General features: G+C 44.3%; 1 protein-coding gene across 1 annotated transcript in view; it reads right to left on the bottom strand.

Annotated features, from left to right (window-relative positions):
• LOC138293608 (adhesive plaque matrix protein 2-like) overlaps positions 1-16799 on the bottom strand; it is a 562975-nt gene that overhangs the window by 37958 nt on the left and 508218 nt on the right. The window contains exon 15 of the mRNA XM_069232882.1: positions 16456-16495. Within this exon, the coding sequence (XP_069088983.1) occupies positions 16457-16495 (39 nt within the window). The 3' untranslated portion in view covers position 16456. The remainder of the gene's footprint in view (positions 1-16455; positions 16496-16799) is intronic.

Below are 16799 nucleotides of genomic sequence, written 5' to 3'. Positions count from 1 at the left end.
CAACAGACTGACCAAGGCAATGGAATTATGACGTGAGAGAAAACAGCTGAGATTTTAACTGTATGTGAAAGCTAAGCAGATTCAGCTGACTTTTGATGCATAATGGCAAACTATTCCCGAGCTGGCAGGTGGAATACACAAAATCACATCACACAAAGTTACAGCCGCCCCAGGAAACTTCCCTAATCCTGGACACGTAGACTAGATGGGAGAAGGCAGATCTTAATCTTCTGCTTGGTTCATACCACCTAAATGTCCTTGTGAGGTAGTCAGGTCCTGTACTGCTCGAGGTTTTGCTTGCCAGGTAGAGTGCCTTAAAGGCAACTTTCTTTTGTACAGGCAGCCAGTGAAGCTCCACCAGAATGTTAGACACCAACATATGTTTTGGTAGTTTTTTAAGGAGGCGGGCAGCACATTCTGCACCGTTTGGAGCTTTTTGAGTGCCACCTGTTTGATGGCCAAGTAAAGGGTGTTACAATAATAGGACCACCGTCTTTTGCAGCTGGAAAATAATGAAAGGCAGCACCTTCCTCAGGGATCCTAGCATTGTAAGGCAGGAAGATGTACGTTTTTAAATCTGCTCCTTAAAGGGCAGATAAGCATAAAAAATTACTCTGAGGTGCTGTACCTTGGGGACTGGCTCAGCGAGGGAACCAAAATTCTTCGGCCACCAAGAGTTGTTCGAAAAATTGGTCTCCTTCCCGAAAATGAGGACCTCTGTTTTGTCTAATTTTAACTTCAGACAACTAGCTGTCATCTAGTTGACAATGACGCTCATGCATTCATTAAATCTGTCGGTGACCTTCTCCATATTACTTGAGATTGAAACCATGATCTGGGTATCATCTGCTTATGCTACCGTGGTGAAACTGAAGGAGTGGATCAGCTTAGCCAGAGGGGCGACATATATATTAAAAAGCGTAAGGCTAAGCGATGATTCCTGAGGGACACCACAGGAGAAGGATTTATAGTTGAAATTGCCAAATGCACCAGTCTGCTCCCTATCCCTCTAAAATGATGAGATAATGTCATGCACCAAGACAGTGATAATAACATCAGACAAGCGATCCAGCAGCACAACATGGCTTACCGTGTCGCAAGCCGCAGAAAGGTCCAAAGGGACCACCGCAGCTTTCCCTCCGGCATCTTCGATGATTCTGATCTCTTCTGAGACAGCTATCAGTGCAATCTCGGTGCTATAGCCTGATCTGAAACAGTGTTATGCATTGTCCAAGAGATGGTTCTCTCCTAAATAGCCTGACAAACAAGTATTAGGATGTTTTTCCAGTAATTTAGCAGCGTATGGTAGATGTGAAATTGGGCGTAGGTTCCTCCTTGGGATCCAGTGAAGGTTTTTTTAACAATGGCAAAATGGAAGTCTTCTTCCAGTCTGATGGAAAGGCACTTTGTTGAGAGGATTATATCCAGCAGAATCGTAAGGACTGCGGCAAGACTGTCTGTCAGATCTTGCACTAACTTAAGTGGACAAGGATCCAAAGGGGCACCTGATTTAGTATAGCCAATCAGTGGTCAGAAGAGGAAACTTGCACAGTTTTGGCTTCTTTGAAGTGATAGATGGAGGTTCTACACTTAAGTATGGTAGGAAATGAGGAGAATCAAAGTCCCTTCACAAAATGCCTGGCGGGGGGGGTTGGAGCCAAGAGGAAGAGTAGCACTCGAAGGGAATGAACTTTAAAAAGTTTTGTAGAAGATTTTGAGGTTGCTCTAATTTTCTCAATTGGTTTTGTCAGCTATAATGAGTTTTTTATATTCGCAAATCACCCCTCTATATATGCCTCCGCCTATCTCACTGTAGTCGCGCCTCGAAGCTTTCTTATGTTTACATGCTGAGGAAAACTAAGGGGCAGAAGGTCTTTTCCTATAAGGTTTTAGTTTTTCAACTGCACTTTTTTTTGGAACTGCTTCGCTTATCCATTTATGATAACTTGCAGCTGCAATGTTAGGGTTGCTAATTAGATCAGGCTTTGGTGCTGTTAAGCACTCAACCAGATCTCCCTTTTGTGTCTTGTTCCATAATCAAATGATTTTACTCTTCTCTATCGTGGTCATCTCGGGAAAATAATGCTAAACTGAACTGCCATGTGATCTGGCCTTAATATAGGTAATACAGTGTCCCCCCTCAGATTGGGAACATTATAAAAGATACTGTCCAAAGTGTGGCCTGCTATGTGCGTGGCAGTTTGCAGTCTCTGCTCCAACTTAAAACAATTCAACAATTCCAGTAACTGACCTGAGTCTTTGTCATTTGGATCCTCCAAATGAAAGCTGAAGTCCCCTAATATACTGTAGTTGGGATATTGAGCACTAATATCAATATGGTTGCACATGGAATCCTAAAACCTGGCCTTGGGTCCGGGGGGCCTACAGATTACAAGCCCATAAAAGATGCAGCTGTCTGTGAGCTTACATCTTAAGGAGAGAGCCTCACAGTCTGATATATTGGTGGGTTCACATGTTATTCTCAATGAGATGCAGAACACTATTGCTAGACCACCACCGGGTTTGCCCACCCTGTTGAGTCTGCTAATGGCATAGCCAGCAGGCAAGGCCAAAACCACATCAGGGTCAGTAGTTTCCTCCAACCAAGTCTCGGACAAAAATACTAGACGGGGGGTGTAAGATTCTAAAAACTCATGTTTGTGCTTGACGAACAACCAGGCATTACTTAGAAAACACTCCAGGGAGTTTACAGCATACTCTGAGCACTGTTGTGGTCTTATTGGCTGATCCCCACACCCCAACAGATGAAGTTGCAGTAATTACAGCAATGAGAGTCTAAGGCCCATAATTATGCCTTTTTTAACACCGCATTTGCGTAATTTATTGACACAAAAGCAGCGCAAACTTACAAAATACAATTGTATTTTCTAAGTTTACACCAATTTTTCTTAAAAAAACAGCACACATGCGGCTAAAAATAAGTATAAATATGGGCCTAAGTTTACTTCTGGATCCAAGAGGTTACAGCAGGTTTGCTTACCTCTGCCCAGATTTATGAAATTTGGCGCTGCACCTAGTATAGCGCCACTTTTCTTGCGCCGCTTAGCACCCCCTTAACGTAGTCAGGTGGACTAGCATCATCATTTATGACGCTAGTCTGGCGCTTTGCAGGATTAGCTTAAAAAACTATTAATATAAATATGGCGCAGCATTTCTGCCCTTCCAATACCACATCAGCGTAAAAAAAATTACGCTAATGTGGCGTTGGAATGGCACTAGGCCACCATAAATCGGGGCCATAATGTATTAATGCAGATCAGCACCTCCATTGAGCAAGACATCAAACAGGCAGGGGTCCTGGCTCATAGTACCTTCTAGGCGCTGATGGGTGCAGATGGGCTTGTCTTTGGCACACCATCGGCGCATCCACTGCATACTCGCACTTCCATTAGTGTTTAAGTAGTCTCCTTGTGAGAAGACTGGAGCGCGACTCACTTAACAAGCATTTGCAATGCAATACGTCTCGCATTAGCAAAAGTTAGAGCTGTTGATGTTGTAAATGATAATGACAACCTTGCATTTGGGACCTTATAAATATTTATCCATGCAGCACATTAAGGGCCAGATGTATCAAATGATTTTGCACTCGCAAACTGCGAAATCGGCCGTTTGCGAGTGCAAAATCGTGGTCTGCAATGCATCAAAGGCATTCGCAGACCACAAAATGAAAATCGCAAAAATTTCGATTTTCTGCGTTGCGACCTGGATTTTGCGAATCGTAATTTGCGATTCGCAAAATCCAGGTCGCAAGGCAATTCTGCAAAAACCGCAAATTGCGATTTTTCGCAGAATGGTATTTTGCACATGCAAAATACCATTGTCTGCAACCACGTGGTAACCTGGTGCAAAATTTAGAAATGCAGTAAAACTGCATTTTTAAATTTAATATGTAAAGCACACATGCCCTTTTGGCATGTGTGTACTTTACATGGAAAAAAAAAAAATGGGGGTGCAGGAGAGGAGGCCTTAGGCCCCCAGCACCCTGGCCCTTTGCATTTCCCAAATTGTGATTTCTGTTTCAGAAATCGCAATTTAGGAAATGCAAAAAATGGGGTCAGTATCGCAATTTGCGATTCGGTAATTGCATTCACGATTTTTAAGAAATCGCAATTACCGAATCGCAAATGTGATACATGGCCCTTTGCGAGTCGGTAATTGCGATTTCTTAAAAATCGCAATTACCAAATCGCAATGGGCCAGATTCATACATCTGGCCCTAAACCTTTATCAAAAATAATCTGTGTTTGTGCATTCCTTCATACAATTGGCATTAGACTGTAATGGTCTGAACAGCCCCTACAGAGCACCACAGTAAAAATAGCATTTGGAAGAAACATGGTAATGTAAACATATATTCAGTCCCTAGGGGGCATAATCACATAAACAAGAATGATAAAAAAAACATTGCAGTGTAACCATATAATGAGCCCCTTGGGGGCATAGTGTTTTACACATTTTCAGGCCTAACAGGCCTTTCAAATATCATTTAACTGTGGAGTCAGTGGCACAAGGGTGCAGTGCCACAGGTCGTTACTAGACGTCCCTGTAGAGTCAACAGCAGAAGGTGCAGTACCACTGGTGGTGACTAGATGTCCCTGTCAAGCCAACTGAGTTAATAGTGCTTTGTAGCAATTATCACCCTTCAGCCCTTGAGAGCAAAGCACATTTGCAGGCAGAGCAGGACTATCAGAATACTATTACAAACGAGATCCTTATAACACGAACTCCCCTCAGCTGTAAAAATAAAGGTTTCTACTAAGAGAGAATTTAAATATGCACTGAATGGTGGATTTTTGGGCCCCCTCTCACCTAGTGTGACCCACAAGATGGCCTGAACAGAAAGAGCACATTGTTCTGAAAGATTTGGTGGTGGTCCCATTGCCCTAGGACCACCACAGGCTGTGTTATGGGCAAAAATGTGTTGTAAAAGGAATGTCTGCTAAGCATTATGGGGTGAGTTTTTCCGAGTGTAGTGAATATTGTAGTATGGGCTCTCCTACTGTGCCATGATAGGCATGTTGAGGATTCATTCCTGGGTCGATTTCATGTGATATAAAGCAACAAAAAAGAGTACAAAACATGCACAACACAACTACTTGTAATTACTGATTAAAGTAAGGACCAAGTGATGGTCAAACTCGGAGAACGAACCACACGCATGAACACAAGTGCTTACTGGCAAACATGAGAGGAAGGAAACAAAGAAAAATAGTCCATCCAAGCAACAGAAAAACATTCCAGGTGTAATTGAACTGTACTTGGCCGTGCTCCTCAGCCAAGTACAGGAAGTGACCTATCGGCTGCCAGACCAGTTAGGAGGCAGCACAACAAGAGCGACACTGACTTTAACCTATTGTAAGTGGCAGGCAGCAGCAGGCGGGAGCAAATGCCTATACCCCTTCCAAAAGGTCTTGCAGACAGCGCACGCGCTCTGTCTAGGCTCGACCTAAAAATGGTGTCCGCTCACTCTAACTGGCGAGTCAGGAAGCTCCCTCCATCAAAGTAAATTGCCTTCTGCCTAATACAGAAAATACCTCTGTGAAATTTGTTAAAAAGGTATTAAAATGAAAAAATGCCCCCAATCAAATTACCTTAATGGTTTTAAAAAAAAGTTTGTCAAAGTCCTGCTTAGTCGCACTGCCATTGGTGTTTAAGTAGTCTTCTCGTGGGAAGACTAGAGCGTGACTCGCTCAGAAATGGTATCTGCTTGCCCTAACTGGTGAGACGGGAAGTCCCCTCCAGTAAATTGAAGTGCCTTGTGCCTAATACAGAAATACCTCAGTGAAATTTGTTTTAAAAGGTATTAAAATGAAATAAAATGCCCCCAATCAAATTACCTTAACGGTTTTTAGGAAAAGTTTGTCGAGTGAAAGAAAACAATACAAAAGTCTGTGTCTAGTAATTTGTGCAATAATAAAAAGCAAGATGCCCTTCCCCAGTCAGACGCATCTGACAGCTGCATTGATGAAAATGCCTGTATGCCTGTGTAATGGCGAAACTTGTGCCATGGATAACATTTACTAACAAGCACTTACAACAACCAGTGACTGACGTGGACTAAACTGTTGTCTCTCTCTGTGTTAACCTTGGTGGCTTTGGTATGTTAGCCAGACTTTATAAATGGCGCATACCCCCAGAGGTTGTCTTGTGCCTTAAAAAGAGACACCATAAACCACGGGCCTCCTCCGCTGGCATGCAGTGAGCTAGAGCTGCCTATAAGTAAACTCTGCCAGACCTAGCAAGTGTCTTATCAAAAGACATCAGTGGCCAAATCACATAAAGGAGCATTGGAACTGCTGTTCTGATGAATGGTCAATGCCATGCGTTTGTGCCATATGGTATTTTAAAGGTACATTAATTTGAGGAGAAGAAATGGCAACAGGGTCCAAGGTACTTGTGAGTCTTTGACAGTGGTAATTATTTTGCTGCACTGCATTTGGCAGCAAACATAGCATTATTTCTAGTAGTCTATAAATGAAGCTACACAACAATAACATAAAACTACAATAATGAAACAAAACAATGCTACACCACAACGAAAGCAGAAAGGAACTCAAAAGACCAATGCAATAACAGGACTGCAGCATCATGAGCCACAAAAAGACAACATAAAAAAACAAACCAAAATGCATAACTCAACTCAAAAAGTTCGTGGCTTGGAGCCACAAGATGGCGGGCACCTTTTTCTTGTTGAAAAAAGAAGTAAAATAAAAAAGTGCTTCTCACACTAAAAACAACCTGAATGGTCCATTGGAGTAGAATATTGACTCAAAAATATATTTTCAAGTAGATTTAGATGCTTCTCGAGTGGAGATTCTGCTCGAGATTCAGCCGCTCAAGCTCACCAGCGTTACAAAAATGGTGGCAGAAGGCTCAGTGGTGGCCGGAAGCCACACTAGCGGGCTGCAAATCTCGCATGCTCTACCTAGCGGCCGGCAAATCTTGTTACGCTCCCCAGCGCACGGCAAAGCAACTCTTGCATGCTCCAATATAAAGATAATCCTGCCATGCGCAGGTTACTGAATTTAGCTGGAATTCTGCATTGTACGCTGTAACAAATGAGCGGAATTAGGACACACACGGCTACTCTAGGGTGGTGTTCTAACTGTTATTCTCTATTTTTCAATTTTGGAGAAGAGTCTCTTATAATATGTCTTTGCTTTTTTCTCCTTAGAGCGTATTTCCGGTTCCGGGCCACTGCTCTTCAGGCATGTTTACACTGCTACCACTACCACAATATATAAAGGTACTTCAGTGTATTAGTAAATAATTATTAATGGAACATAATTTTCTTCCACAATTCTTTAAGGGAGATCGACATTTCCCAACTAGTAAATTTATGCCAGGATGGAAATAGAGCATACTAGCATTTTGAGGGTAAAGTGTGTTTGACTACTAGTCGGGTGGCGGAACAAATACCAGAAATTAGAAAAGAAATGATACAGGATGAACGCTTTAAAGGAAGTCTTTGTATCCCGACAGTTCCTTTTCAGCCACTCAGGAGTTTTATTTACTTTTTTTGTTGTGTCCCGGCCCTCCCGCCCGCAATTTCCTCAGCTTACTTCCCTCCCTTGCCCCAGAACTTTGCAGCACCTGGCTGAGCCACGCGGGGCAACAGGTCGAACGGCATCCTTCCCACTGGTAGAGGTTGTCTGGGGCCTCTTTGGTCTCCTCCTTCCTTTGGGTTGCTCCTGCGGGACTTCTCTGGGTCTGCGCTTTGGTCTGCGCTTCGGTGAACTGCTGGGTTTCTTCTAGGAGAGGCGCTGTCTCCTCCTCAGTGTCTCCTCGGCCGGTATTAATGAACACTACCCCCAGCTCCACGCCCACTCTCTCCTCTGCGTCTACCTCATCGAAGGCGAAAGCGCCAAGCTCCACACAGGCCCCTTCAAAGGGCTCACAATATGTTTTTGATTCCCTCAGGTCCGACTCCTTGAGCCAATGGGAATCGCTCTTGCCTCTTCCATTTCCAAGGGATTATCGGGAGTTTCCTCTTCACTGGGCACCTGTTTTCCTAAATGCTTCACCTAGAAGGAGAAGGTATGACTTTCAGTGGCAATGTCCCCACGACTCTCCCTTACACCCCATCATATATTATCAAGTTCACCAATTGTGTTAGGGTCAGTGAAATCTCTTTCATGACACACGCATGGCATGGAGTTCCAGAAATCTGCCTACTCCACAAGTGGAATTATATTTCCACGTAGGGCTACCATCATGCCCGCCTCCTTGAATCCTTGTGGTGTATTGACTACAGAGATATCAGATGAAGCAACATGAGGAGGGGAACAAACAGATTCACCTTTTGGCATGATGTAGGAAATTGACTCTTTTTTTCATGGTGATCCCCACTTTTTGCCGTAGTACAGATGCTTTTTGACTGAAAGTGTACTGGGTCGCTGCTAACCAGGTCCCCAGTGCCAGTGCTCTTTCCTCTAAAACAGAGAAATGCTCAATTGTACGCCAACTGGCAATGACATTAGCACCCCTTAAGTCTCTCGTAAATAGTACCAATGGTACCCAGTGCATGGGTACTAAAGAAGGTCTCTTAGGGCTGCAGAATGTATTGTGCTACCCTAGGGGACCCACACCCTAACATATGCAGACTGCCATTGCATACTGCGTGAAATGGAGCGAACAATTGTGAAAACACAACATGGCACACACCCTGTGTGCCATGCTCCCAGACACAGTGTGTACTATATGTAAGTCACCCCTATAGCAGGCTTTAAAGCTTTAAGGCAGGGTGCATTATATTATATGTTATGACATATCTGCATGAGCAGATATGCCCCTGTGATGTCTACCTCCATTGCTAAGAAACTGCAATTGATTAGGAAGCCATCTTATGGACATGTACTGGCCACTGATCATTACGAGTTACCCAGCTACATGATGGATTTACTCAGTGCTTAATTTGAGCAGGTGTTTTCTGGTGGGGGGCATCCACACTTATTTTTGAGGGCTAACACTTATTTTTCTGCATCATGCATTTACTGCGAGCAAAATACACATATGGGAAAGGCGGAGAAAGACAAAAAAGCATCACAAAGGGAGAAAGCAGAAAGCTGCAAGAGTGAGTGAAGGATAAGGTCTCTTTATATGCGTATGATCTAATGATCTATACAGTGAACCTAAGCCAGGCTAAACCAGTTCCACAAGAATTAACTGAGGATTTTGGGGGGATTTCTGGTTATGCAGTTAACAATCAAAAGGCCGAAATTATGGCATGGAATATGGAACTAAATGACGATGTAGTGAATCGAAAAAAGAGGTTAAATATTTGGGGATCACGGTGACACATGATATAAGTAAAATGGCGGAAACAAATCTTGCTCGGGTTATGAGGGAGGTGGATCTTTTACTGAGAAAATGGCTAAATCTTCCTCTAACTATAATAGGTCGGATTAACATGGTAAAACTGGCGATTGTCCCTAAATTAACTTTTATTGTTTAACAAGGTTGCTTTAAATAAATTGCAGGGGAAAATTTGCAGTTTTATTTGGGCATCGAAAGGGGTTCGTATATCATGGAAAAAGCTTAAGAGAAAGAAAGAAAAAGGTGGTCTGGCAGCCCCTGATATACAGTACAATGCATGGGCCAATCTGTTAAAAAATGTAAGGCAGAGTTTTTATGCATTACACCAGTGGTTCCCAACCTGTGGTCCGGGGACCCCTGGGGGTCCGCAAAGCCTTATTAGGGGGTCCGCGAGAACCTAGAAAATGTAAAAATATTAACAAATATTGACAAATTAGGTCCCCGGCTTCTAGTAATGACTCAGGCGGGGGTCCCCGGATACCCATGATGATTCAGTGGGGGTCCCTGGGTTCCATTAATGTTAAAGTGGGGGTCCACAGAAGTCAAAAGGTTGGGAACCACTGCATTACACCGTTCTGAGCTGGGGCAGGTGTTAACTGCTATGATGGAAGGTCAGGAGGTCCAGATAAGTTTTTTGTATAAGTTCGGGGATCCGAAGTTTAAAAAAAAAAATCGATTTAAGATATTATATGATTGGGCAGTGCTGTGGTTTGAGGTGAGGAAGATCACGAAGTTGTCATATTATAATGAGTATGCGCCAATTTGGGACTCTCCTGGCTCCCCGGAGTGGACTAAAGACTCCCTGGCTATTCCCATGAAAGAGGCAGGTTTTTTGCAATGGAAATATCTTTGTTATAATGGTGAACTTAAGGACTTTGATAACCTTAATATCAAGGTAGGAGGAGGGCTGTCTAAGTTTAAATACCTTCAGATGAAGTCCTGGGTTGGGAAAGTGACAGAGGAAGTGGTAAGTACTAATGGACTGGTGGACCAGATGCAGCTGGACATTCCGATAAAGAAAGAAGTGGCGAGATGGTATTGGCTGATGATGGATATTGTGGATGGGGAATTTAACCTCCCAGAAGAAATCTGGAGGGAGTGCTTGCTGGAGCCGCAGCTTGAAGACCTTTGGCAAGTATCTACTACACTTATGTATAACACTGTTAAACCCGCTGCATTAAGGAGAAATCATTTATTTTCTATCCACAGAGCCTTCTGGACTCCCAAACAACTGTACAGGCTGAGACAAGATAATGTGGTGAGGTGTAAGAAGTGTGGTTTTGCATCAGCTGACGATCTACATATGTTTGTTGACTGTCCTATACTTCGTAAGTTTTGGCAAGAGGTGGGTGATGCAATTAATAAGATACGTCCCTCAAGCCCACAGGTAAGACCTTTGATAGTGATGTTTGGCTGTTCATATGAGACACAGAAGTTAGGTAGAGAAGGAGCTAAACTGTTGTTTTATATGATGCTTGTGGCAAGAATGGAGATTTGTAGGAAATGGATCAGCTCTGTTCCCCCTACTTTTGTCAAATGGAAAAATTCTCTAATTTACTATCACAAGCTTGACTGTCACAAAGTTTGTAAGAGGATTAGATTTTGGAATCCGCTGGAGCAATGGTTGGGAAGCAGGGAGGTAGAAATAGGTAAGACATGATCCTATAATTATATCCTTCCCTCTACTTTCCTCACTAGAGTTTAGGTGGAAATTCTGTCCCGGACAGGGGTGACGAGGCCAGGGATGGGTAGTGAGCAGTTGGGTGAGAACCTTCGCTGCACCCCCCCCCCCCCCCCCTATCGGTCACATGAGGGAAATTTGGAAGATAAATGAGGATCAAAAAAACAAAAAAAACAAACAACAAAAAAAGAGTGAGTGAAGGGACAGGGAGTAGATGTAAATGGATTAAAGAGGCCCAAGATGGCTTTAGGGTTACGCTGCTTAAGTATTCTATAGTCGCAAATTTAATTGCAGCAGCCACGTGTTTAAGGGAGTGCTTTGGGCACCAGCATATTTTTATTTACAAATTAAACACTGGACTTACTGAAACTAATGATGTTTGGTATCAAACACCTTGTCTTAATAAATCTGTACAGTTACCAGTAACAGATTTATTATGACATGCACCCAGAGTCACCTTAGAGGTTCCCTTTGAAAACGTATCAGTACCTAGTGTGCTGGCTGACTGGTATCTTCCAGCCTGCCACCACAGACAAGTTTCTGACCCCCTCCAGGGAGAGCTCTCAGAGGTCAGGAACAGTGCCTGCTCTGGCAGGAAGGTGTTCACCCCTCCTCCAGCAGGATGGCTAGTGATACAGCATTTAGCATTTCAAGGCCAGAGGCATCAAAGCCTTTGCCACCTTTGATATGCGACCCCAGCTTCCCCTAGTCCTGGGGAATGCCACTCTCTGTCCTGGGGCCCATTTGGCACAAGAGCAGACAGGAAGATTAACTAGTCAGTAGGAATGTTGCACTTACATTGCTAGGCATACTCCTAAGGTGGGTCACCTGAAGTGGACAGACAAGAAAGGGCCTCACCCTGCAAATGGTGAAACTAGGAACTCTGGGTTAGGGTTATGCCTGCTCCTTATATGAAGTCATAATATAGGGGGTGTAGTCATCTCAGGGGTAAGTAGTAAATTGGCTACTGCCCCATATTCCCTTTAACGCCTCTAAATACAATATTCACAGGCCTCCTCGATACCAGGAACTCAGATTTGTCTACTGGGAACCAAAGAAGGCCAAAGGAGAGCAGTCACTGTGAGAACAGAGGACTTAACCACAATTTGGTGCCAAACCCTGACTTGCTACTGGAAACTTGACAATTGCACCGACCGACTCGTCCAAAAGCTGTGCAACCTTCCAAGCCTATGGAGGACCACTCACCACATAAACAACCAAGCAGCATCTCCCTTGGTGGGGAGGAGCTATCCCCCGCATCTGCAGACACCAATAGCATCTGCCTGGTAACCCGTGTTATTGGTCATTGGGCCCACTGAATGAGCAGTACAACAGGAGGAGGTCCCTGAGGCTCTAGGGGGTCAGCCACAACTCTATAGCAAGCTTTGATATGCTAGAACCTCCAAGAGCTTCCCCGCCCAAATACCCTGACAACCAGGGCACCTGCGCCTACCAAGGCTTGTTTGTGTCCAGTCTTGACACAACTGCCACTAAAATGTACCTACACAACAAGGGACTTCTGGACAGATGAGATCCACAAAGGAAGTGGCTCTACTGTTTTTCTTTTCCCTCATCTGCAGATCTTCCGAGGACCGCAAGAGCCTACAAAGTTAAGTAGCCTGCTATCTGGCACCTCTACACCCAAGCCCCACAGTCAAAGTACACGACTTCTGGCTTTGTCCCCTTGGCCTATGAGTCCCCACAAGCTAAGCCCCCCCTTGAGGTTCCACCGGACTTGACACCAGGTCCCTCTTTAGAGACTATGCTATTTTGATAGGTCCCTTTAAACTTTGGCAGCTAACCACGCTTGAGGCTACCATCGAGACCAGCACCTCTGCACCGGGACACACCAGGGCAGGTAAACCCAAGATGCTGGTGGTACTTTGGACCTTGGCCCAAGTTGGTATTAAAGGGTACCCTCTACAACCATTTGCAAAATACTGTATGCAGTACAAGTCTTTTCCTTCCATAAGATAACATTACTGCATTCAAGACTCGCACCTCAAATCTGACAGCTCTTTTTTTTTTCACTGTATTGTTTTTAAAAACGATAACGCTTAATGTATTTACCTGATCTTGAAGATTTTGGTGCCTAAAACTATATGAAATACTGTTTTATTTTTCTAAATTGGTCTTGGATTTCTTCTTGATTGTGTGTCTAATGTATTGACCATGTGTGTACAACAAATGCATCGACTCTCCCTTCGGAAAAGCCCAAAGCTGCTCACCCACACTATCACTAAAAGAGCCCTTTGGGATTGTTAAAGCAAGCCCCTGTAAGCCAATAAGGGTTGGCTGGAGTTTCTGCGTAGTGTACCCCCTTTTGTGTACACTAAATAGAAAGCCAGCTTACTACACATGGCTTTTGCGGTGTGCAACGGACGTGAAGCTGATAACCACCATCCGCCTTTCCCCAACATCGGGTGCCATCACTCAAGGGGCAATGCATGATGATTTCTGTGCACATTGTCGGGCACTGTACAATCGAGTGTCAGTGCAGCAACAATCAAGTATTCAGGACTCTTTAGCTGCCGTCATGTTGTCAGTGATCCCTCCAGAGGGGAGAGTGGCGATGAATGGTCCTGTCATGGAGCGAGAAATTCGCTGTGCAATTCAGGACTTGCCCACTTGTAAAATTCTGGGCATAGATGGGCTGCCGGTTGAATTTTTATAAAACGTATAAAGCCCTATTGGTCCCCAAGGTTTATAATAATGCTATTGATATGGGGTATTTGCCCCCATTTATGCGTGAAGCGCTGCTAGTTTCACTCCTGAAGTAGGTCGGGACTCCCTAGAGGTATCTTCTTGCAGACTGTTGTCTCTGATGGGCAGTGATTATAAAATACTTAATAAGCGTCTTGCAACTCGTTTGGGGCAGATGTCGGGACTGGTCCACCCCGACCAAAATAGATTCATACTGGGCATATCCACGACTCTCAATGTCTGTATGTTGCACCGATTGCTAATGGAGGCCCCATAATGGTGGCCACATGCAGTGTGCCTGGTTTTAGACCTGGGGAAGGCATTCAATACCTCGGACTTGGGCTATATGTTTGTGGCCTTACAATAAAATATGTATTGAGGACAGGATGCTGTGAATGAGAAGATTGCTTTACACAACTCCTTCGACAAGCGTCCAGATAGCCAATGTATCTCTGCCCCTACACCAGTGGGCAGGGGCATGCGTCTGGGTTTTCCGATTTACCTGCTGCTCTTTGGGCTGGCTGTGGAGCCTCTTGTGCAGTGGCTTTGGCAAACTGGGCAAGACTGGGACACACCAGTTGGTGGCATCACACATGCCATAACACTGTATGCGGATGATGTTTCTGTATACATCAGTGATATACATGGTGGCATTGGTGGTATCACCTGTAGACTGGAGGACTTTAAGGCTGCATTGGGCCTCGGAGTAAATTGGCATAAAACCTGTATTTTTCCACTCCTCCTGGACTGCCTTCTGCATCCCATAACTATTGGTGAATATGTTGTCTGGTGGAAGCAACACACCTTTCAATATTTCGGTACAGATATGCATCATATGACTCAGGATATCCTAGATGGTAATCTGGAGAGGGCAATCTCTTCCTTATGATTACTAATAGTTTTCCGGGGATCTTTCCCCTCGACGTTGCAGGGCTGGGTTGCCCTTTCGAATATGGTTATGCTTCCGAGGCTCCTGCACTAGTTCACCACTTTACCGATCTTGTCCCTTGTAGCACATTTAAGACACTAAATACAAAGTTGAGGGGCCTCATGTGGAATAAAGGGAGACCTGGAACAACACTGGCCAAACTACAGCTGCCAACGGAGAGTGGAGGATTGGGGGCTCCTAAGTTTGATGGCTCAGCGCCATCTAGCACAAGTGTGCTTGTGGTCAGAGCAGAGGGTGTTGAGGCAAGTACAGCAACTTTTCCTGCTGGGCTTAGCACTGTCTGTATCTTCAAGTGCCCTCCTCCGAGTGGTGCATGAGTGCCACTATAGGGTACTGAAGGTTGCCCCCGGATTGCAGTTATACACTCCGAAGATCCCACTGGGCACCATCTGTTGACTGCGGACAAGCAAGGGTAAGGGGGGGACTGGCACTTTTGGAAGCAGCGGGATGGGTACATTGGGGGATATATTCCACGATAGAGCCCTGATCGTCTTTGACCTCTTAGCTGAACAGACCAGTCTCCTGGTGGGGCAACATACTTGCACGTATCACAGGCTGGGTTTTTTGGAGTGCATGATTAGCTGCTTGCTGGACCTTCCCAAGCAACTTAAACTGGATAGAACCACAAATTGGTTCATAGACATGGCACTGTTGCTCGTTAAGCGGCTGATCGCCATGAGCTGGAAGGCCTCAGCATTGCCTGGTGTGATGTATTGGCAGAGTGTGACGATCCAGTGGGGCACGGCGGAGGTGGATGCATTTGGCAGTGAAGAAATACAGGACTTATGTGAATGTCCCATTGCGGTGGAATGAGATGCATTTCTGACCACCCTTCAGAACCCCCCTGATGATGATGAGGGGACTGTCTGATTAGATACACATGTACTTAACTGTGATATGCATGTTTACGGTGGCACATCCCCCCGCCGGAATATGTGAGGCAATTCACCAGAGGACATTAAACCACCCAGAACACTGCATCCAGGCTCATCCTTAACCTCTGAAGCCGAACGCACATCAAAACATATCTCAGGAAGATCTCCTGGCTCACCCCCCACCACGCCCCTTCATGCCCATCACTCCTGTGGGTGTTTCACAAACAGTAGTGTATAACTTTACCTCTGTTTCTATTCCATGTGAGTTTCAAGGTTCGTTTGGTTGTGTGTTTTACAAATTATGTACTTCCAGACTGTTATGAAATCCGACTACAATGTATAGGGCTATCATTTTGCATGTTGTATGTGTTTTGCTGATATATTGGTAATACCTCTAATACTGCTTGTAATGCATATTGTTAAAACTCAATGAAGGTGGTATAAAAAAACAACTAACAAATACAGTGGTACAGTGGTGGTGTGTTTTATTGCTGTGTTGCTGTTATGTTGTTCATTGGTGTATTGGTGTGTTTTGTTGGAATGTTCTTGCTTTGTATTACAGTTGTGCTATTGTAATGTTCAGTTGTTGTTTTACCTCCACTGCAGCCCCTATACTTAACATGGACACAGTCATATTACACAATACTGTGGGTACAAACCCATTTTCGTGATACAGTAATTGGAAAGCTATGCAATTATCCCCTGGGTCATAAAATTGGAGAAACGGTGGCACATGGACTAGGTGTACAGCTTCCACCAGCATGAGCCACTTTAGGAAAAGCTTGTAGATCTGCTGACCCTAGGGCCAGAGCACCCCCTGTATCTTTAAGCCTCCTTCCTTGGTGGAGCCCAGTAGGAGCATCACCTCCTGAGATTTGGGTCATTGTAATCCTTTCTGGTATTATACTCACCTTACCAATTCCCACTGGAAATAACTGCAATGTCCACATACTGAAAGAGACAACATTACTGATTTAGACCAATATTTTATCAAGGGAAAAGTAAACATACTAATACAACAATAGATACCACAGACAATGCAGTTACATTTGCAACTCAACAGAACTGTGTTGCCAAAAAAGGAGATTGTGTATAACTCCCTTAAGACTGCCACCATCCCATGAAAAAGGAAAGAGAGCAAGGTTAATTTTTCAGTACAGGTTATCTGAGTATCACTCGCCATAGTCATGGTTCCTTATAACAATAGAGAATTTCAAAACAAATGGAGGATCCCCATAAGATTAGCATCTCCATT

Source organism: Pleurodeles waltl, chromosome 4_2 (assembly GCF_031143425.1).
Source record: "Pleurodeles waltl isolate 20211129_DDA chromosome 4_2, aPleWal1.hap1.20221129, whole genome shotgun sequence".
Lineage (NCBI taxonomy): Eukaryota > Metazoa > Chordata > Amphibia > Caudata > Salamandridae > Pleurodeles > Pleurodeles waltl.
The sequence above is the reverse complement of the archived record's forward strand: the minus strand, read 5'-3'. Positions and strand labels throughout refer to the sequence as shown.